The sequence below is a fragment of the Eptatretus burgeri genome, chromosome 4, assembly GCF_056783735.1.
Source record: "Eptatretus burgeri isolate ZD-2024b chromosome 4, Ebu_testis_v1, whole genome shotgun sequence".
NCBI lineage: Eukaryota > Metazoa > Chordata > Myxini > Myxiniformes > Myxinidae > Eptatretus > Eptatretus burgeri.
The window spans coordinates 100,610,111-100,634,168 of record NC_140964.1 but is presented as its reverse complement, the minus strand read 5'-3'; the positions used below and the strand labels follow the sequence as shown (position 1 = coordinate 100,634,168).

The 24,058-nt window shown below is 43.3% G+C and overlaps 1 protein-coding gene and 1 pseudogene across 5 annotated transcripts in view; one reads left to right on the top strand and one right to left on the bottom strand.

Moving 5' to 3' along the window:
• Positions 1-24,058, bottom strand: part of LOC147028756 (polyhomeotic-like protein 2) — a 288,124-nt gene that overhangs the window by 88,012 nt on the left and 176,054 nt on the right. For 4 of the 5 annotated variants that reach the window (XM_085879452.1, XM_085879453.1, XM_085879455.1 and 1 more), the window contains 2 exons: positions 20,819-20,977; positions 17,834-17,926 (listed from right to left, as the gene is read on the bottom strand). In XM_085879452.1, the coding sequence (XP_085735578.1) occupies positions 17,834-17,926; positions 20,819-20,977 (252 nt within the window). The remainder of the gene's footprint in view (positions 1-17,833; positions 17,927-20,818; positions 20,978-24,058) is intronic. The other variant, XM_085879454.1, reaches the window with a different exon arrangement.
• LOC147028759 (uncharacterized) lies at positions 10,499-13,001 on the top strand (annotated as a pseudogene).

Genomic DNA, 24,058 nt, shown 5'->3' with positions numbered 1-24,058 from the left:
AGAGGACATCCCGATTCACTGAATCGAACGCTTTACAGAGATCAACATGGGCTGCAAGCAGCCCCTGCCGAAACTCTCGTCTGCATTTGGTGAGGACACGAAGGGCAAGGATACGGTCAATCGTTGACCTCTTTGGTGTAAAGCCTGACTGCTCTGGACGCTGGTGCTCAAGCAGATGGTGGCGATCCCTATCGATAATTATCCGAGCAAAGACCTTGCCGGGCACTGAGAGCAGCGTCACCCCTCGGTAGTTGTTGCAGTCTTGACGATCACCCTTCCCTTTCCAGAGAGGGACAACAAGGCCCCTCGTCCAGTCAGTTGGGATGATGCCTGTGTTCCAGGCAGAGCACAAAACTGCATGCAACGACACGAGTGCAGCATTTCCCCAGCCTTGAGAAGTTCAGCATGGATGCCACAGATCCCTGGAGCTTTGCCCCGTTTCAACTGGTTCACCGCAGCCCGTGTTTCCACAAGCGAAGGTGGACCACAGTTGATTCGAGGGTCAGCAACAGGGATTGTAACACCCTTGACGTCCAACTCGACAGCTGGGGGATCAGCCTGGTACAACCGCTCAAAGTAACCGGCTCAGCGGGCCTTCACTTCAGACTCCTCTGTCAAGAGCCTACCACTCTCTGCTCGAACTGCAGTGCTCCGAGGGATGGGCTTGGATGAACGCAATGCGCGAATTCCCCTGTAAGCGGGACGAGAATCACCTGTCCACAGGTGAAGCTCTACCCCCTCACAGATTCCTCGCACATTGGCCTCCTTGTCCACCCTCAGTGCACGTACAGTTTTACGCCTCAGCTCCCTGAACAGCTCAGCTCTGCCATTCAGCCTGGCCCTGCGACTCTGGTCAATGGTATCCAGTGTTCCTTGAGAGACAAAATTCTTCTTTGCCCTGCGGTGAGCTTCAAGACATCCACCGGCAACATCAAGGACGGTGGTCTTGAAGGCACTCCACAACTCTTCAGGACCCCCCAAAGCACCCAGACCCCCCAAGTGTCCACTCAGCCTCTTCGAAAACTCCTCAACTACTCTCTCATCCCTGAGCTTGCCAACATCCATCCTAGGCTGGGATGGTACCATTCTCCAGGATTTAAGGTGCAGCTTTAGAGTTGCTACAACAAGCCTGTGGTCAGTATTGAGGAACTGAGCACTCCGGTAGACCCTGCAGTTCTGGGTCATCCTCCAACGACCGTCAATGATGACATAGTCAATCTCCTTTGCCACACCGCCAGCGTTGGAATACCAAGTCCAGCGATGAGCTTGTGGGCGCTGAAACTATGAACCAGCCACCCTAAGTCCATGACTTCTTGCAAAGTCAAGGAACTTAGTGCTATTCTGGTTCATAGTTCCTGACCGATGGGGACCAACACATGTCTCATAACCATCCCTATCAGTTCCAGTCGATGCATTGAAATCCCCCAAGACAAGAAGTGTATCTCGTCTGGGGCACTGATCAACCACAGACTCGAGCGTGGCGTAGAATGCATCCTTCACGGTGAGATTACTCGCCTCAGTCGGAGCATAAACTGAGACCAGGGAAATGACACCTAAGGAGTGACGAATCCTTAATCTCATAATACGCTCGTTGACCGGTGTTACCTCAATTATCATTGGGGTCAGCCTATTGGACACAGCTACAGCAACTCCTTGGGTATGGTAACCATCAGAGCGACCAGACCAATAGTAGGTGTAACCACCCACCATTATCTCGCCGCAATCCGGTCTCCGAACCTCAGAGAGAGCTGCAATCCCGATGTCCAAACGCTTGAGCTCAGATGATAACAGAGACAGGTGATCATCCTCTCTTAGGGATAGAACATTCCAGGCACCCACCCGAAGGGACCGCCTCAGGTTAACCCAAGGAGACCGCCGTCTGGTGGACGACACCTCAGCACCAATCCGACACACTGTCCCGCAATCTGACCCAGGGATGTTACCCCGTGGTTTCCCTCCTATCATCAAAGATTGGGGGTCCCGAAGGCTTTGCCCCAATCCCATCATCCAGTGAGCTGCACTGCGAAGGGAAGCTGCACAGGAGGTACTCCCACGGAGTGGGTTTTCAGATTTTTTTTTGCGTTTTTGCATTTTGCGGAATGAAGGGTTTTACGGTGGCTGTAGTGCAAATCCTGCCACCAACCTCCTCATAAAAAGTAACCCAACTGCAGGAGGACGTCCGCAGACACAGTTGGGCACTAGATATGGATGGCCGTTGGCTCACAATGAGCTCCTCCGCCCTTTGACAGGTTTTGTTTTTAATCCTGCTAGGTGTCCATATCCAAACACCCTCCTCACCAGAAAACCTGGTGGGGGAGACGGTTTAGTCACCGACAACCCGACCATGGAACAGGTTAGTACAGGTTTACATGGTACCTGTAGCAGGTCACAGATCGAACCTGACCTGACACAGACTTGTAGAGTGCTTAGGATATTGTTGTCACATGTACACAGTGACCTGTCTTTGCCATAAATGCATGTTGCTCTTTCAAAGTTGCCATTGGCATTTTGGTGGCCTCTCTGATCAGTTTCCTCCTTGTTTGGTCATCCAGGTTGGAGGGGCGGCCTGATCTAGGCAGGGTCTTGGTGGTACCATACACCTTCCACTTTTTAATGATTGTCCTGACTGTGCTCCAAGGGATATTCAAGGCCTTTGAAATATTTTTATACCCATTCCCTGATCTGTCCCTCCCACAACTTTATCCCAGAAGTCTTTTGAAAGCCCCTTGGTGCTCAAGGTTGTCTCTTTGCTGTGAAATGCACTACCAGCAGAGGTAACTGACAGGAACAGTTGCTTTTATTCTGAAATAATCAGAATCATGACAATTTAACACAGGGGGAGGCCAATTAATTTGGTACGTGATTTGGACGGTGATTGGGTACACCTGAGCTCATTTACAATTGCAATTATAAGGGAGGTGGACACTTTTCCAACCAAGATATTCTCGTTTTGTATATTTAATTAATTTTCTGAAATGTTGGAATTTGGTTTCACTTGGAAGTTGTGGGTTACAATGTGTAAATAAAGGTGGAAAAAGTCTAATTTAATGCAATTTAATTCCAGGCTATAAGGCAACAAAAGGTGAAAATTTTGAAAGGGGGTGTCGACCTTCTATAGGCACTGTACATATTAGGCCATGAGCCAGACCCGGTAATTTTTGGCCACCGGTACCATCCGAGGGGAATAATGCTCATCCTAATTTTTGGCAGGGTATACATCTCTAGTCAGAAACTATATGATAGCTTTGCATTGGTGGTAGCCTTTTGTGTGTTATTAGCCATTTAGTAACCCCATCCCAAAATAAACTTTTCTGAAACCGTTGTAAGATAGAAGAAGACATTCTATTTAAAACTAATGGTTCTCTCTTATTGTAGGTTATATATTCTTGCAAATTGTTTGGCACGTAGCTCATGTTATTTGCTTTTCAAAACAGTTGTTAAAACTAGCCGAGCATTTAGTGTTTGCAATTACAGGCACTGATAGTCCAGTGCTGATACATTGCAGAACATACGATTTTGTTTTCATAAAAAGTGGTACGGAAGATTTTTGCTCATACCCTAATTAATGGATACCATCTTTAAATACATGAATTTGAAGAAAATTTAATTACAAACTAAAATAACAAAATATATTTTAAGTTAGATGTACATTATAAATGTTATTACTATCATTGTTACCCCACCCCCAAAAATGAAAAAATACCACAAATCAAGGAAAATTTGTTACTTTTAGTTTTTATTACATACAGGCTGCTAATACATTGACAAAAACATCTTAAATGATTTGAAGGTTGATGATTTTATGTCTGAATGTGACACTGTCAGTGTGTTTGCAGGAAAAGGGAAGACAAGCGCCTTGAAACTCTTGACCAGCACCAGGGAAACCCGGGACACATTCCTAAAGTTGGGTCATATATAGGAGCTCTCCCGAGAATTGATGGACAAACTAGAGGCATTTACTTGCCTCCTCTATGCACCAAAGGCATCATCCACTAAGGTCAATGATTTCAGGTACGACCTATTCTGTGTTAAGAAAGGTGATATAGAGAGCCACCAGCTTCCACCATGCAGGGACTGCTTAGTGAAATACGCACAAAGAGCCAACTACCAGGCTGCAATATGGATACGATGTCTTGAACAGGACCCGAAAGTACCAAGTCCTGTTGGCCGAGGATGGAAGATGGAGAAGGAAGAAGGAGTTGAACAGTTGGTGGTGCACTGGATGGATGGTCAGCCAGCACCTGAGGCAGTCCTTGATTTATTGGCCTGCAATTGTAAAAGGAAGTGTTCACTACCAAAATGTGCGTGTTTGTCAAACGGACTGAAATGCACTGATATGTGCAGACTGCCAGACTGTGAGAACCAGGCATCCATCTTTGAGTCAGATGATGGGGAAAGTTTAGATGAGGATATTGAAGAACTGGATAATGATTATGATTTTTAAGTTCATCTTGAACATTTTATATCACTTACAATCAGTGCATTTGATCAGAGATGTCTTAGAAACTATAAAGGACCCGTCTTTGGTTCATAAGACAATATGTTTATCAGCAACACATTGGGCCTAGGTCATGGCCTCGTAAGTGTGGAACACCACATTTGTGTTTCTATTCTGTAATTTTATGCCCTACAACAGAAGATTGTGTTTCATTTTCACTTTTGACTCATTCATCAGATTGCACATGATTAACCATCTCGCTACTGTCTTATTGGTTTATATTATGTAATGCAGGTGTTTGATACCTTCATATGTGCATTAATGAGTATCTAAATCCCACAAATTCCGTATTTTTTGAGAAATTACAGGGAAAAAAAAAACATTAATCTTGTTCATGAACGTGCTATAATTTACCTTTGATTTTTGGAAGGTATCCTTCAATAACAGGGAAAATATCATGACATTGACCAAACTACATAAATCCATCCAAATTAGGTATTTCTTTTTCATTTGGGGGGTGGAGTAACATTGGCTGCTATGCTGATCTTAATATACAATTTACAAAAAATAAATTTAGATTTTTGGATATCTTAATGAATTTGCAAAGCACCCATGTAATTATATTATTCTTTCTTATTATATTATTCTTATATTTATTATATTATTATTATATTATTCTTATATTTACTTTACACAGTAAATGATAAACAAATACTTTTCTAAAGGTGGTATGATTTATAACAGGAAATAGACACTGATATACTAGTTTCACCAATGACATACCTTTCAACCTAGGCATGTTTCGCACTTTTTGATGAGAAGCAAATGATCCGAGCAAAAGGTGAGACAAATTTCAATGTTAATGTTTGACCGATAAAAAAATGCTGTTAAGTTGAAGTAGGATGTCTTACCTTGTACTGGCCATTTTGCACAAAAGCGTATTTAAGGGTAGGCATATAAATAGGGCGATAACACTCAAAAAGCTACCACCGATGCAATGCTATCACATATTTGCTCACTCTAGGGTTGCATACCTTGCCATAAATCACGATGAGAATTATTCCCTCCAGATGGTACCGACCAACCCAACTGGCTCATGGACTATATTATGCTTTTTGAAAGGAAGATGGTACATTCAATCAAAAAAGTCTCAAGATATAGATATACTCTGTTCTGCTTATCTAGAAATCAAAAATAGGGGCAATAGGCCTGGGTGCTCACCTGGTAACAATTGGATTAGAAAACCAGGGAACCCTTGGTAGGCGTGGATGACACAAAATATGTAACGGAGAGAAAGTAAATACCTATGGATTTTTCTGTTTTTTAATGCCGTGAATAAACTTTGGTATATCACAGGTGATGAAGGTTGTGATCAAGTTTCATTAAAATGGTGTATTTGGGGGGCAACCCCTCTTTGGTTGCCATTTATTTATTCATTTATTAAAAACCTATTTTGGTGGTGGGCAACCCCTCTGTAAACCACCTTCGACCCCGATTATATTAAATATTGTGAACAAACTTTGGTACATCACGGGTGATGGAGGTTGTAGTCAAGTTTCATTGAAATTGTGTGTGGTTTCGGAGAAGAAAATACATATTTTGAGTGACAACCCCCCCCCCCCCGCCATAGACCCTGAACCCCGATTTTTTTTTTAATGTCGTGAACAAACTTTAGTACATTATGGGTGAAGGTTGTCATCAAGTTTCATCCAAATCATGTGTGTAACTTCTGAGAAGAAAGCAAATACTTAATTTGGGCAGCAACCCCCCGTAGACCACCTTGGAGCCCAAACTTTTTTAATGCTATGAACAAATGTTGGTACATACCAGGTGATGAAGGTTGCGGTCAAGTTTTGAAATCGTGTGTGTAGTTTCAGAGAATAAGTTGCAAGTGTTTGTGGACAGTTGGAAGGACTGATGAAGCACTATCCCATAAGCTCCCCGGAACTATGTTCCAGGTGAGCTAAAACAGCAGCACTATTGCACCCACTTCGCATCGGGCTTCCTCAGGTCAATAGACCCCAGGCTTCTCCTCACCTCAGAGCGGACAAGTGCTGTAGCTCAGAAGATCCGTATTTTCACCATGTTTGTGTATTGCAGTGGTGATGGCCAACTTACAGGCATACAGAAACACCCTAAAGTGATATCATTAAATGTGGCTTCTGACTGACTTTCTATCCCTGGTTAGCATTGGCCATGACGCAATCTGTCCATCATTTTTATGCACAAGTTCCCACAAGTCTGTGGTAACCTATATCCTCCCCTTCCCCACAACTTAAATCCCACCATCACCTCAAAGCCGCTTCGGCCTAGTCCACCCAGCTTGGGACTGGGGACATTGCATTGTATAAACACAATGACATGCCATTCCAGGCATTACGATATGCTGCACTTAGCCAGGTTATGAAGGGGAGCCCATGAGCGTGAGAGGAAGAAGAAGAGAGAAAGCCCACATGCATTGAGCAAGTGGAGAGGTATTGAAAAGCTGGAAACATTTTAGAGAAAAATCACCTGGCACTGAGATATCAGAGAGAAAGAATAAGCTCTCGGTTTGCCGAGTGGTAGTAAGTCACCAGTTATAAGCCTGCTGCACCTTTGTATCAGCTTGCCCGCACCTGGGCTAGATACACCAGTAGTGAGGCCAACTCCTCCATTATCTCTCATTTTTATGCGTCTGCAGCTAAAGACTGGAAGGTTGTCTTGGCACATGTATGGACAAACAATCTGATTCAATTTTGGGTTCAACGCATCAAAGGTGATGTGCCCTTTGAAAAACATTATGCAGATCATAACTCCAGTTGGACAACTGATGTTTTCTCTCTTCTACTTATCTCTCATGTGACCTTTAATTGAGATCAAATGTAACAGTGGGTTGACATCTAATATGGGCAGAGGCATCTCAATTAACACATTTGCGTCATATTCTATTTTCTCGTTGCTTTCTACATATCTGCCCTGCTTGAGTGTATCTTTTGCACATCATACCTACCCCGACCTATCCACCATCACCAGGCTTGCAGCATTAGTAGTGGGTTAGGTTCAGATCCATGTTTACTGTTTGTCTAGTCAAAGCTCCATATGGATTTGTGACCATCTTCAAATGTAATTGTATTGCGTAACTTCTCTTTCACACCGTGCCTGTAGGTCGGGTACATTGAGCAATGCGATGATATATGTTTGTCTGTTGGTTTGAAAAAAATAGGCAGCTCAAATTTACAAATTTGCCAAAGCACTTCATATTGTTAACGTCTTAGACGTTCAAATTTGAACTCACATGTAAAAAATTTAAATGAAAATCAACACAGTACAGGAATATACTATAATTACTTTGCAGTGGCCATAGGCCAGCGAACGAGTGTTGTGGTTATTGTGTCTGTGTGTACAATATGTAGCTCTGTGCCAAAACTGGGCGATTCAAGCTGCTCAAATTGGCAAGTTATTCTGCCAACAATGAGACAACCACTCAGACGAGTTGAACGCAATACTCATGCAGACGGGAAGCACATCAAAAAGGTAAGCAGGCACAAAGAGCTCAAGAGACGAGAGTTGAGAAGGAGAGAATTTCACAGGTCAGATGATCTCTATTCAGATCAACAGGCATGACCAAGGAGCAAAAACAGCATGAAACTCGAAGGGCACTTGGTAGAGCGCATTCCTCCGCCACACAATGTCTGATCCAAGAGAACATATCGGGTCCAATACATTTTTGAAATACTATCATGCTATATATCGTTTTTATCCCGATCTCAATGGTGAAGAATCACTTACAAAATTATCAGATTCGGATCCGGATTCGGATCGTCACCAAAATTGAATCAATTCTTTGTCACACACCCAACGTGTCCATCAAGTTTCGGCTGAATCTGTCCATAGCATTTTGAGATATTTTTCTCGCTGACAGATAATTATGGGTCTAAAGGGTGTAAAGTGTCTTAAAAGGTCCAAACAGCGTAAAACATCTAAAATGGTCTAAAACGTCTAAAATGGTCTAAAACATCTAAAAGGGTTTAAAACGTTGAAAGGGTATGTTCCAGCAGTAATTACAGGTCTGAAGGGTCAATGGAGTCGAAGGGGTCCAAAGAGAGTCTTATTGTCGAAAAGGTCTAAGGGTCAAGGGGTCGAAGCAGTCTAAAGGGTATAAAGGGTCATAAAAGGTTCAAAGGATCTAAAACAGTGGTTCCAAACCTTTTTCTGATCGAGTACCACTTCGAGGTCCCATACCATCGCCGCGTACCACCTGGTTCCAGAAAAACTCAATTCGATAAGATATCAATTTATTCACAAGTAGAACACACAAATGAACTAACTGTCAACAAAGAACAAAATTTAATGCGAGGGCTGCATCTGTTTCTTCTCCACCAGCTGGTCGATGCGGGGCAAAACTTTGCTCACAGCACATCGGAAATCATGCCCGGGCGCAGCAAGACGGTTCTGGCTCTTTGACTTGATGGTCATCATGGCTGAGAACCCCTGCTCGCACTCCCACGTAGAGGGGAAAATCAGTAGCTGGGGAACAGCGTGACGGGCTAGTGTCGGGTACGAGGAGGCCATGGTCACCCAGAAGTTCATAGGAGAGCATTCCTTGTGCTTCGTCTTTGCTGTCTCGTCAGCCTGGATATCTATGAGCTCCTCTTATTCCCCGGTCCCAACAGGCAGATCGCCTGGTTCAACGGAAAACGGATTGGTGATGTAGGCACAACATGTAATGTCTGGGAAGTAATGCATCAACTCAGTCCTGAGCAGTGAGAGGTGACGGACGATTTCTTGGGAAAATTCATCATTGGGCTCGCTCTCAAGGGTAGTCAGGAGTTCGAACATTCCGTAGCGTTTGCTCTCCACGTTCTTGATCCAGAGGTCCAACTTCCGGACAAACGTTCCCAGCTTCGAGATGAAGTCTGAGACAGTGCAGTTGGGCCCTTGGAACGACAGGTTTAAGTGGTTGAAGACCCCAAAAATGTCCGACAGGTAGGCCAACCTTGAGATAAACTCCTCGTCCTCCAGATCTTTTTGAAAATCGTGTTCTTTCTCCGTGAAGAATACGAGGAGTTCATACCTCAGTTCAAAGAAATGCATCGTCGTATTCCCCCGGGAGAGCCAGCGAACCTCTGTGTGGTAGAGGAGACAGGTGAAGTCGGAGCCGAGATTTTCACAGAGCAGTTTGAACAGCTGAGTATTCAGGCCGGATGTTTTGACGAAATTAACTATTTTGATTAATCGGTTCAAGCATGATAACAAATTCGGAGGGAGTACCTTAGTGCTAAGGGCGAATCTGTGTATGAAACAATGGACACTTGTGGCGTTTGGTGACACAACTTTCACATGGGCTTGAAACCCTGACTTTCGACCGAGCATATAATCCATGGGCCCAGGCATATATCAGTACCATCTGAGGAAACCAAACTTTAGGGCTACTAAGTTATTGGAAGGGACTATATGATTATTTCAATATGTGATAACTGTTCCAGAAGCAGCTTAGTGCATGTATTTTGCATTTTTACCATTTTACCATTCTGAGATATTGACATTTTGGGGGAAAATCACACAATGGACTATTGACACATCCCATGAAGGTAATATCATTCAATAACAGCTCAGGATATCCAGATTTGTTATCTGCACACTTACAACAAGCATATTTCCCATCTTGAGGCACATGCTTTAGTTTGGTATTCAAATTACGGTTGATTTGCACGCTAGATTTTGTGAAATTTTGCGGATTTATTATTGTAATTATTTACGGAATGTTGTGTGTCCCATATGAGTGCCACAGTCCTAATGGATCAGCTACCCATATGTACCTGGTTTGCAGGGAAGCACAAAGGAGGACCATCCAGCTAGTTTCAACAAAGTTGTAGACTTTTTCCTTCCCCTACCCCCGAAATGCAAATTGCGGCTGAATATATGAAAATTACAATGTCGCTCAAACTTGATATATAATTTTTCGCCCCACCAGAAATGTTTCAGGTTGTGCACACTGGAAAGTATGTAAATGTATTTTATAATGTCATAAGTGTATCCAACTTTCTTGTTGTATATTGCAGTGACTGGGTCTGATTGACAATGCAGTCCACTGGTGAAGAAGAACGCGCCAGGTTGCCACGGAAGCATGCACGCATGGACTGTGCAATCCACTGTTCCGATGAGGAGGCAGACGCAAAATTGGTGTCACCACAAAACATTGAGTCTGGAGAACTCTGCTGAGAGCTGCTGAGGTACGAAAGCATGCCCCTATCCTGAACATCGCCAAATACTTACCAGAGGGAGAAATCCCACCAGTACAGTACCATCGCAAGTGCTGCAGCATTTTCACAATGAAGAAACTTCTTGACTCTATCATTGCCAGAGAAGATCCCAGGGGCAAAACCGCAAAAGACACTCCCAGGAGGTCATCTAGAGAGGCGCCCAGCACGTCAAGGGTATATGATGAACAGTGTATCTTCTGCGAAAAAGCGAGCAAATATCTGAGAGGTCAAAACACCAGGGAGCCCCTCACGCAATGCGCCGAGTTACGTGCTGATGACAGAATCAGGGCAGCAGCAGTCAGGAAACTACCTGTTGTGTTGTAGTTGTGAGTAGAAACCTTGTTGCTGCAGAGGGCCATTACCACAAGTCTTGCTACCTTTTGTACACAAAGGATCATTCCACCAGCGGTAACATAGAAGGTGAGGAACAAGGCGAAGACATTCAAGCTCGACAGTATGAGGCAGCAGAGAAGCACTCCTCCAGTGAACTCTTCAGGTACATTAGAAATGAACTCTTCCCCAACCCCGAAGTGTTACCACTGAGAGATCTAACTTCCAAACTGGTGACATGCATGAACTCCTGTGGTATCAGTGAAGTCAAAGATTCAACGAAGAAACACCTTAGTCGTAAGCTTTAAGCTGAGTTTGCGGGAGCACTGCACATATTTCTGGAGAGCAAAGGAAAAGTTCTTCTTTATCCAGACAGCCTTTCGATGAATGAGCTTGCCAAAGTGTCATATGCCTTGAAGGTGGAGTTACACAATGTGACCTTTGTCAACACTGGAGATGTCATAACCAAAGCAGCATTGAAGATGAGAGACAACATCAAGAAGCAAGATGTCACTCAAATATGGCCACCAGATGTGGAGCACAGTGATGGCAGCATCCCTCAATCTGTGACCAAGCTCCTGAAAACAATGCTTACGGGAGAAAAGGAATGCACAGATCCTTCACAAAGGGTCACGTGACTTGTCAGCTCCTTTGGCCAGGACTTGGTCTATGCCGTTTCTGGCGGCAAGAACATTCTGGCGAAGCACATCCTCCTACCGTTTGCTGTGAAGTCCTTGACGGGGAACGTAGAACTGATTATTACACTGAACCGGCTTGGCCACAGCGCTTCATACTCAAAAGTCAAGGAGATCGACACAGCCCTGTGTCTACAGAAGCTGGCACTGTCGGAAAGTGCTGTAGCTTTGCCGGGGAATATCTACCCAAGTGTGTTCACTACCCTGGCTTGGGACAACATCGACCGGCTTGAAGAAACTGTCAGTGGAGAGGGGACATCTCACAGAGTGAACGGAATTGCTGTCCAGGCGAAAGTCATCGGACCTCAGCCACTAAAAGTCACTCCCACCGTTGCCAAAACAAAGAAAAGGAGTATCAGCGCTGCACTACTGATGCTGGAGACATATAATGCTGGGAAGTGAGTGGGACCATCAACCACAACATGTGTGGATGCTAACACTATTGCCGTAGTCCAGGATGCCAGGAGAAAGAACAATGTCTGGCTTCTTGCTCGCAGGTCAGTCCCAGGGTCTCAAACAGTCAGCAGCTGGACAGGATTCAACATCCGGGTCCGAGATCAAGTACCAGTGATTCAGGACAATATCGGCTACCTGCCCACAATCAATTCTCCTGCCACACAGATGTCCACTGTCAATAAAGTGCTGAACCAGTCACTCAGCATCATGCAGTCACTGCAGCTGACCAAGATCATCTGCGTATTCGACCAAGCACTCTATGCCAAAGCTACTGAAATAGCATGGAAGCAGGAAGACAAGTTCAAGAACATCATCCTCAGAATGGGTGCATTCCACACCATATGCAACCTGCTCTCGACCATTGGAAAGAGGTTCCAAGATGCCGGTTTGAGGGACTTGTGCGTCGAGTCAGGCGTGATTGCCGAGGGTTCCATAGCTGGGGTGATGGCAGGCCACAAGTACAACCGTGGTGTGAGGCTCCACAAGCTTGTGTATGAAGCATTGATGAGGCTGGCCTGGAAAGGATTCCTCCCATGGATAGAGGAGAACCACATTGCAGACCTGCGCCACCTGGAAGAAACCCTGACCAGCATCAGCAACTTCTGTGATAACATCTGTCAGATGTCGTTCAAGGAGGTGCTGGAGAATACCTCATGCGTCCGCACCATGGAGCTATTCCAAGTCTACCTCAACTACCTCAGCGATGGGAATGGCAATCTCTCAGCATTCTGGATGTCGTATGTCGACATGGTGGAGATCATGCTGGCACTCGAGAGAAGGGGACTGGATGTTACACCTAGCATCCATCCGAGAGATGATTCCATGGTGCTTTGCTTATGACAAGCTGAATTACGCCTGATTCCTACCCTACGACTCCGCAAAGATGTCCTGACTGCCGCTCGACCACTCCGAAGTACATGCGCACTTCATGGAAGGTGGCTTCTCGGTTCAGATCGGCACCACGAACCCATTCGGACGGATTCCCATGGATCAGACGATCGAGGAGACTGTCAACAAAGACACACAGACACCTGGAGGAGCGAAAGGATTCAGCCTGAATCCAGGAGCTGTGACCCGATACTATCTGACGTCAGATTACCGCAGTATGTACCTTGTGCACCTGAGGGATATGGTAGGTCGAAGTCACTCCCAGCTGAACCATCCAGATCTGCAGTTACCTAGGATCCGGAGGGATGAGGCTGACATCCAATCCTTGGTGGATCTCATGGAGAACAGCTGGCTGGATCCACTGAGTCCTGATCAAGCACAGTTTGTCAGCTTGTCGACCACTACTGTTGCTCCTCCTGATGCTGCCAATGACCTCCTCGCGGCTCGCACGGTAGGAGAGGAGGCATACCAGGATTTCAAGAAGAAACGCCTGGAGACAAATCCACCAACTGCACAGTTCAATGACAAGATGACAAAAAGGAACTTGAAAACATTCACCCACATCCGGAAGAAACCAACCAGCAAAGCGCAGGCCAAATAAATTGTTCTCAAGGCTGACAGGAACCTGTTTGGGCACATGATCCTCGTTGCTCAGAGTTGAGATCTGCATATGAGAGATGTCTTGGCGCACCCCCTGGGGCCCTTGCCATGGTCAGTTGCTAATGGCGATGGATCTGTGCGGAAGACGAACAAAGCAACCCTTGCCAGAGAGCTGGAAAAGAGTGTTTCTCCCGCTGAAGTTATTGCAGAGCCATCAGCAACTGTCATTGATGGCATGAGCCTGGTACAGAAGATGAAAGGGAATGACAAGACGTTTTCACAGCTGGCTGAAGCGATACTGTCAACGGCTCTTCATGATGGAGCCCAGAGTAAACGCATTGATGTTGTCTTCGATGTTTACCGAGAGACGTCCATCAAAGACGCAGAGAGCTGCAACAGAGGTGCAAGCACAGCAATCCAGTTCAGGAGCATCGCACCGGGCCACAACATTCAGCAGTGGAGGAAACTGCTCTGCAGCTCTTCCAACAAGGCAAGTCTAATCAAGTTCCTGGTAGAGGAGTGGAAAGAACCAAAAAGCAGGGAGAAACTGAAGGAAAAGTTGCTCTATGTAACCTGCGAGGAGGTCTGCTACAAGCTCACCAAGGACCACTGGGAGGAAGTGGCAGAGCTGAAGTCCACGCAGGAGGAAGCAGACACCCAAATGCTTCTGCATGCTCTGCATGCAGCAGGGGCTGGGTACAAGGCTATGGTGATCACTGCCGAATATACAGATGTCCTCGTGCTGTGTCTTGCCTTCAATAAGGACATCCCATTCCCCGTGTATCAGACATTGTACGTATACGGTTCCTAGACATTGACAAGCTTGCTAGATCGATGGGAGACAGTGTCTGTGATGCCCTGGTTGGACCGCACATGTTCTCCGGTTGTGATACAGTCAGTGCCTTTGCAGGTCAGGGAAAGATGGGCGCCTTGAAGCAAATGAAGTTGGATAAGACATACCAAGAGGCCTTCAGTCAGCTCGGTCATTCATGGGAAGTATCCACCGAGCTCTTTCAGAAGCTGCAAGAGGTCACCTGCCACATGTACGTGCCGTCTACCAACACCACGAAAGTCAATGAACTCCAACATCAACTCTTCTGTGTCATACGGGGAAAGATAGAGTCCAGTCAGCTTCCACCATGTGAAGACTGCCTCTTCATGCACGTCCTCCGTGCAAACTACCAGGCTGCTATTTGGAGGCGCTGTCTGCAATGCCAACCCTATGTTCCAAGTCCGAAGGGTTGTGGATGGACCACTGATGATGACGGGAAGCTGGCCATCGAGTGGATGCAGGGTTCTCCAGCACCGAATGCAGTGTTGCAACTGCTTTTCTGCAAGTGTGGACGGTCGTGCAAACTCCCAGACTGCACGTGCCTTGCCAATAGCCTGAAGTGCACTGACATGTGCAACTTGCGAACCTGCAGCAACCAGCCCGCTGATGTCGAGGAAGAGGTTGTAGACCTCGAGGACTCTGATGCTGATAACAGTGATGAAGACTAGACTACTGATCCATGGTGTGAATGTTTTGGCACAATCACAAGGACATTCATGGCTACAAATATGCATGAGTAAAACATAGTACATAAACATGCCACAGTAGCGTGGTAAAATTTGGGTTATCCATAAATTTCACATTTTGGACGCTTGTTGGAACTTGGGTAGGGGAAGGGCAATTCCTTTAAATGTGGTAAAAACTTGTAAAATGTTCATAAATGTTTTCCTCCTACAACATGTGCATGTTGTAGGCTACTGCGGTTCAGTAGCACTACCCAGGGAACTTGTATGACAATATTATAAATTAAAATGTACTGAAAATCACTAATCAGCGACATTTTGATAGGCCCTATCGTTCGCCCCTTTCTGCCATAAAACAAATTCTGCCTTCAGGAATGACAGAAAGGATTATTCGGATGGTATAAATAAAGCATTTCAGACATGTATTTGTGGTTTGCAGTTCATTCTAGCCCCATGTGGAAACAGCAATTGCATCATTAGTGAATGTTTCTGAGTTTGCCTTTTCGCTTTCATTATGCGGAGGGTGGGTACATTCCAGAGATGATAACTACCAATAAGCTGCCAGTCTGCAATGGTTATCACATCAAAATATGATGTATATATGTATACACCAATTCAAAAATCATAACTAGGATTGGTTTCCTTAGATGGTACCTGCCATAATGTGGAATTTCTGGCCTGGGCCCATGGACTAATAGATGGAGCCCCATCTGTCGTGCATCTGACCAACTTTCCCCAATCCAGTTCTTTATGCTTGAAGAAATTATCCAAAAGGTTGAAAACATCCTTTCCTTTCATTGTACTGGATAGCTCCTGGCTCAGCAGCAGCTCAGTCTTCGCAGTATTATTCTGTGTGAAGCGAACGTAAACAAGTAGTTGACAGCAGTTTTTTTGTTTTTTTTATGTTTTTTTTTTTAATTAAAAAAAATTTTTTTTTTTTTAATTTTATTAAAGGTTGAGCCCGAAAGTGCTCGCGAACCACCTGGAAGGCCCTCGCGCACCACTGGTTGGGAACCACTCATCTAAAAGATCTAAAATGGTTTAAAGGTGTCCAAAAGGTCCAAGGCGTATAAAGGTACATTTGAAGTCTAATTAATAAACATAGTCATGGTCCATGAAATTAATAGACGAACTCACAGTCCAACTTGCATTCAAACAGTATGCATTTAATAGACATACTCACATGGGTCGGTCAAAGTTTCACCTCGACGAGGGTTCACCATCCACCCATGTTTTTCGGTTTTATGTACGGTATGTACATAGATATTAAGTGAATCAGATGAAACTTGATGATAAATGTGGCTTTGACCTTTGACCTATTGACCTTAAAATAATAGACTTTTCCTTGTGACTACCTCAACCAGCTGGTTAAGTTTCATGGAGATCGGAATAAAAATGCAACCTGTAAACGATTGACAGACATAGAATAACAGACCAGACCAACCAATACACAGTGTCCTGCAAAAGTATTCACCCTCCTCCAAAATTTTCACATTTTGATGTCACCTCAGCTTATTTCATGATGCTTTCAAATCAAACTTAATATATAGTCTTCACAAACTACTCCAAAGTGATAAAGCTAGAAAATGCAGATAAAATGTGAATAAGTTTTATTAACAGAGAAAATCAGATGATTCTCAGTTGTATAAGTATTCAAACCCTTCACCTAATTAACCCTAAATCACTTCAGAAGCAAATTATTTGTTTGAAAGATTACAAAATAAGTGTAATAGGTTTCACCTGGATGTAATAAGTGGTTTAACTTAAAAATTAAGCTCCTCACTTATCGTAGGAGTTTTAAGGTGCAATTTACTTGGGCAATCAACAAGGCAAACATGAAGACCAAGGAGCTTTCCAAATAAGTCAGACATAAAGTGATGGAGAAGCACTGTTCAAGAGAGAGTTACAAGAAGATTTCAGTCACTCATTATCCCTTGTAGTATGGTAAAATCCATCATTAAGAAGTGGAAGACTATCATACAACCCAGAATCTACCCACACCAGGTAGCCCATCCAAACTCAGCATCTGGGCAAGCTGGAAACTGATTTGGGACATCACTGTAAATGTCACTTCGCGCAATACGGGATGTCACTTACTGCAATACCATACTCATTTTGTGATGGAAGAAGTCCTGGAAGCTATTAAATAATAAAATACATCCTGTTTCCTGATAATATTTTGCTTAACTCCAATTTGCATCTTTTCATTATATTATTTACAGTACATTGCTTCCGTTACACACATCACAACAGGCATTATAAAAGCAGAAATAAAAAAGAACAAACAAATGAAATACAAACCAAAATAAAATCTCGACGAAGGAAAAGGAGTATTTGTTTGGGAGCCTAAAGCACTCAGTTTTGCAGAAACAGCTGTTACAGAGGGAATTTGAGCATCGAGCTGTTTAAAAATACAAGACAAAATAAGAAAATGCTTTGATCCAAGGAGGAGCTGAAGTCCTGTTGCAAATACAGGGTGGGAATGTTGAGAGGGTGGGGGGGGGGGAGCAGGAGTAGATTTCCATTGCCATCGAAGGAACAATGTGCAGCAGTGGAGATTGATACCTGAAGGATGCAAACTGAAAGCAAGCAAGCATCTGGCAACAGTGCATGTGGAGGTTAAGTCAGATGTAGAGGGAAAAGGCAGAGGAGGATGCAAGTCTGCTCACTTGTGTGGAAGCTGATTGAGTGCCAGTGCTGGAATGGACCACAGCAGAGTCAGGCTGAAGTGCAGCAACAGGCCCCCCAGGGGTTAAAATAAGCTTCGGGGGCAAAACCAGAAGGTTGGGGTGGGGGGAGGGTGTGATAGGGATACAGAGGTTACGAAGGTATGAGCGAGTGTGAATAGATTAATGTTCTGTAGTTTGAATCATTTGCTTTTCAGGGGTGCAAGAAACATCACCAATATCAGGGTCTGAAGCAGTTTGCAAGATTTAAGGACACGAAGCAGCACTGTAAGGACAATAGTAGAAAGCAAGCAAGCAGCCATGGAAGCCAGACCAATGGTGCCAAAGTGTCTCTAGTAACTTGTTCCTTTATTATTATCAAAAGCCAATAAATGTACGTGCATTTTACTATAATAGATAGAAAAGTATGAAGCCGACCGGTAACAAGTAAATAAAATCAATCAATCAATAAATCAATTAATAACTTTAAAAGTTCAGTCATCATCATGAGAAAATCATACCAAGGAATAACAATTGGATTAATCTTAAATGAACACTCCGGGCATATCATCTTGTGTCTACATCGTAGTCATGTGCGAAGACAAAAATACTGGAAATGTTTTTTTTTTAATATCACTTTATAAAGTAAATATATGAAGGAAAGTTTGGAGAAGTTTGCTCGTAAATGACCGAGTTATGAACAACCAGCATGATTCCCAATCTGATGGCATCAACAGTTCTAAGCTTCGAACCACTGACACAGGGGAAAGAGTTATCGAGCATGGTTTATCCTGTTATTTTTCGGTTTTGGTGACCAAACTTGCGATGAGTAGGGTATGACTGTATTCAATTCAACCCAAGAGGAAGGTTGTTCATGAGTTTAGCAACAACGACTGTTCAATCAAGCGATGAAAGTCTGGAGGCAGGCGAGAGAACTGAAAACATCGACTGGTGTACACACGGGTGACGTGTCATAATGGTGAGCGAGGTGGAGTGTGTCTGCTGCCATGAAGTTCCTGCTGTGATTTCACTGAACCGATCTGACGATGTAAGTTGCATGTCAGAGAACATAGCTTTACAGACCGTGTCTGAATAATTATGTTCTTGAAACAGCTCCAGTTGCTTTACATGACGAAAGGACAATTGGAACACAGGAAATGTCCATCACAAACAGGTGAGTCAAAAGTATGCCCGCGAAACATTTTGGAATATTTGTCACAAATAGAGTTCGGTACCAGATGATTTGCCTCAACTTCTGTGTGCAGACAGAGAAAGATGACTGTCACATTTGTTTTGTTGCACCCTCAGTGTGCATGTTTACATTCTTAGCATAAGAGGTGGATGGGGTGAATTGTTTCTTAATGTTTCTTTTTTCTGTGACATTCTAATGGTTTTCAGCTCTTTGTGCACCATACCATCGTGCTCTTGGATGCTTGGAAAGACTAAATATGGAGGGCACACCATCTGGTCTCAGTAAATTTTGAGGTTCAAGTCCCAGCAACTCATTTTTAAAGTCTCTTTCGTAGAAATCTGGCTCGAAATGCTCCAAAGAAAGATGTCTCATATCTAGACTCTTGGGAACTTGGGTGAGTGTCAGTTTCTGAAACCATTTCTTCCATTGATCCAGTTGTTTAGGTTGCAAAGAACAAAAATGAATGCTTTCCGTTTTGTTCCTTGTCCGATCATCAATAATAGTATTACAGCTAAAGGCAATGCACTGCAGCATATCGCTCGAATACAACGGATACCAAGTAGGCTACTGATCCTTATCGCGAACAAATATATGGCGAGCTTCTACTACGCATAGGTAGAATGACATTGGCAAAAGTGGGGCCCAATAATGGTGTGACCCACTGAGTCCACACAAACCACCCAAAGTTGTCATTATGTTGATTCACTTGTTTTTATAAGTCACACATATTCACAGAAGGTTTTGAAACATAGATGATTGAATTAAAGCCTTTCTAAAATTATTAGAGCCCTGCTTGAACTCTCAAAAATTCAAATTCGTCACAATCTAATACCGAATCCCACTTTTAGTATCATATCAGCGGCTCACAGAGCATGTGTTTTGGCTGGTCTTTCTCAAAATACCTGGTCAGGCCTGACATTTGATTGGAGCCTGTCAGGGCACGATTTTGGCATTTGACAAGGATGGCAGCCATAACTCACTTGCCCCTAGTGGTGAAACATCACATCTGGCTCTCCTGGATTCTGAAGAATTAAAAGCTCTCAACATTGTTGGCATCTCCTACCAAGATGCCAAAGGACATAGCCTGTTACTCTGACATCGCAGACAGATCAGTGGCCTTTGGCTTTTTTTCTTTTTAAACCACTTCCCCTCCAGTCTGGATCCTTTTGCTCCGAGACCCTCTACAGCTTCTCCAGGTGCACACATTCTTCTAGGAACCCCCTCCCGGTTAAACTGCCAAAATACCAGCCCACCTACACTCTTTGGTTTGGCGTTCCTCCAATATGTGTAACTTCCTTCCATAGGCAGCTCAACTTCTATCTTCCCTATAGAGCTTCAAAAGCACCACCATCTCAAGTCATCCCCCATCTTGACCCACAACACTTTTATACCCACACTAACCTTACCTAATCCAACCATCTTGCTTGAATTTTTGGTCACTCTCTGTGTTTACTCCTTTGCATGTTGTGTTAAACTGTGGTTCCATTACCCAACCGTCAGTACATTGTGTTTTAACCATGTCACCTTGATCTTCATGAGCCGAAACTTCATGGGATATTTAATGCCTATCAGCAACCAATGTTAGCAGACGAGTCCCCATCTTAATGTTCTATCCAAGAAAAGGTACACTTCGTGGTACATCACCCTGCTTGCAAAGCACCAATCGAACAGTTTTAACCCAGAATAGACAGCTCAAAGTTGAGTGCACTAGCTCTGCATCATGTGGTCAAACTCCTCAAGAACTCCAATTACAGAGCCATTTCCATGCATTTGGCAATTCTGCAGATGATACATACCATCTGTGCACGGAGGTACATCTGCGCCTGAGTGAGAGCACCTGCATTTGTTGCATTTCCAAGAAGAACAGCCTGTTGGGTAATGCCACCACCAGCTGCAGAGGCCACACCTTGTGCTCGTCCAATCAGTGGTTGTGACACACTTGGTGACAGGTTCACCTGAAAATGGTGGTACAAGAGTGGCATTCAATTGAACCTGTTTATTTGTTCCTGCTGACCCTCACATTTCATATTGCCAACTATTGTATATGGTTTTCTATTATTCCAGTTCCCTAAAAAATAAATAAAAATCCAACAGCACAGCGATTTCTTCTGACAACACAACACGTCTTTCATTAATATATCCATTTCCACACAAGCTGTTGCCATGAAAGCACCTAATATAAAAGACAAGGGCAGATTTATAATTGGCTTCATCTCAATCATATAAAAGTTCATAAGAAGAATGTATTATTCTTATCAATAGCACCATCTCCATCTGGTTTCTAAAAAAATGAGCCATAGGTATCAAGGCTTTCCTTCCAAAACACCCAAATTCCACGTGTAAGGGTTTTGGTTCAGTTTTACATGTTGTCATCTTCTTTTAAGGTAGGATACATTTTGCGGATTCTTTGAGTTAAGTCTTCTATTCAACATCTCTTCTGTTTTAAGATTAGGAGTATATTCACGAATATACCAACATATTTCATTAACTTGTGGAGCGCTAGGTAGAGCGCATACCTCCGCCACGTAATGCCTGATCCACGAGAACATACCAGGCCCAATACATTTTTGAAATATCATGCTATACAGTACGATATCGTTTTTGGCCCAATCTCTCAATGGTGAAGAATCATTTTCAAAATTAAATAATTCTCGTATCTAGATCCAGATTCGGATCTTCACCAAAATCAAATCAATTCGTCCGTGCGACACACCCAACCTGTCCACCAAGTTTCATCCAAATTCATCAACAACTTTTTGAGGTATCGTGCTATATATCATTTTTAGCCCTATCTCTCAATGATGAAGAATCACTTTAAAAATTATAGTAGTCGGATTTAGATCTGGATCTTCACCAAAATATAATCAGTTCGTCCTTGTCACACACCGAACCTGTCCACAACTTTTTGAGATATCCTGTACACAAACAGACAGACAGAAAGGGGTGAAAACATAACCTCCTTCACCTTCGGTGGCGGAGGTATTAAATTTATTCTGAGTGGAGAAAGCATTCGCACCACCAAAAAGCAATCTATTTTCATATTCATTCCTTTGCAGTTGAAATCGAATTTGAAGTCCATACAGAACTTTATCGTAATCATAAAATCCAAATATATCTTTAAGGGGGATTGCCATGGAAAAAACTATTACCTGCTTTTGTTTCATTATACATTCCTTTTCTTTGACTAAAACCGGGGGTCTGCATTTGTTCCTGTTGACATATCAGGAAAAAAGCCTTCGGCAGATCCCTTACCCATTCTTTCGCTAAACGAACATAGTGTAAATTTCATCATTTCATATGGAGCAGAGACATAATCAACCGCTTCCACTTCTTGTGTTCCAAGATACAAACTAACACTATCAAACATTTTCCAGAAGAAATCGTTTAAGAGTGTAGCGTTTGTGTTATCCACAGCCTTAGTGAATGTAAATTTACACAACAAGAAACAATCATCTAGATTCACGTAAGTTTGTTGATTATTTATTTCAAAAGTTTTTGTTCCATTTCTATTCCAGTCTGTTCCTGTTATAGCATTTATCTTGAAGTAGTCTTCCCTTTCATCGGAGTTTGAGATGATCATTCAACCATCCATCCATCGGGACCATACTCTGTGCAGAGCATTGGTGCTGCCTAAGCAGTCTCCTTGGCTATTGGACACAATCCTGGACAGATCGCCACTCTGAAACAGGATACCTGCAAGCTGGCACTCATTTTGCCAACCTCGGAAGGATGACAGGCAGAGTCAACCCCACCTGGTATTAATTCAACAGCTGAGCGGGATTTGAACTCAGGATCCTTGGATCCCAAGCCCACCACCCTAACCATTAAGTCCATACCAGGCATTACCCAACCCAACGCATTTAATTCCATAATAACTCCAATAGGGAAGGCGCTATTCTTAACTTGCAATGTTTCCCACAGGAGAGGTGGGTTTTTTTTTTGTATACAATGTCGAGGCTCGGATAATAACACATACAACGTACAACAAGGGGAGCAGGAGACAAGGGGAGCAGGGGACAAGAGGGGAAGGAGAGGGAAGGACAAAACAGCGGGGGAACAGAGACATACGGAGATCTGTGGAAGGGTGAAGGATGGGGGCGGGGTGTATGGGGTATCTATCAGAATTCACCTTAATTTCTTTATTGAAGGAAATCATACGATTATCTTGATTGGTTATCCTAAAATTGACTCTGTATGTGGTTTTTCCTTACACAGGCAGATATACAAGATTTTTCGGTTCCATGTAGAATTTATAACCAAATGAAGTGTAGTATGCACTGAATGAAAATATTGTATTTGTTCTTATTCCATCGTTATAAGCACCATCAATAAAATCACAGTGAATTAATACCGAATTTATACCTGAGGATATTTGAATGACATCACTGTAAAACGTTCTATTAGTTTCATCTTTTTTGAGGAGAAACCCGATAACTCTCTGAATGAATTATCATCAATTGTGAAATCCACTTGGTAAATATTTTTCAGTTTAATAGTTGATTTTGAAGTATGGTTTCAAATATCTATAACAATATTTTTGGTTCATCACCCTGTTCTTTCATAAGGCGAGCAATTTCGGAAGATATTTTAGAAATCTCATCTGCTCCGGGTGAAACATGCTCTGGGTTTTGTATCTGCTTCCTGAGTTATAACTAAACATCATTTTTTTCTGTGATATTAAACAGCGTATATTAAGTATTAAATGCAATATTATATTAATAAGTTTCCATAGACAATAAAGATGCTTCATATACTTTTGTGGGGTCAAGTTGTAGTGGGTATGGGAAGGAAGCCGTGTGATCACTCGTGAAATTTAAACCAAGGATTGCACTTCTCATCAAATTTAATATGGGTTAAAATGTCTTTGTATTGACAGTCATTAATTATTTTCATCTTCATTACCTGGACTAAAATGGCTGATGCTTCATTAAAACAATTGTTGTTTCCAGCCTTCTTACTTCCTAACAGCAATAACAGTCTCTTCACCAATTGTGATGGGTCATTTGGAAGAAAGCTAACGTGTGAAGATATACCTG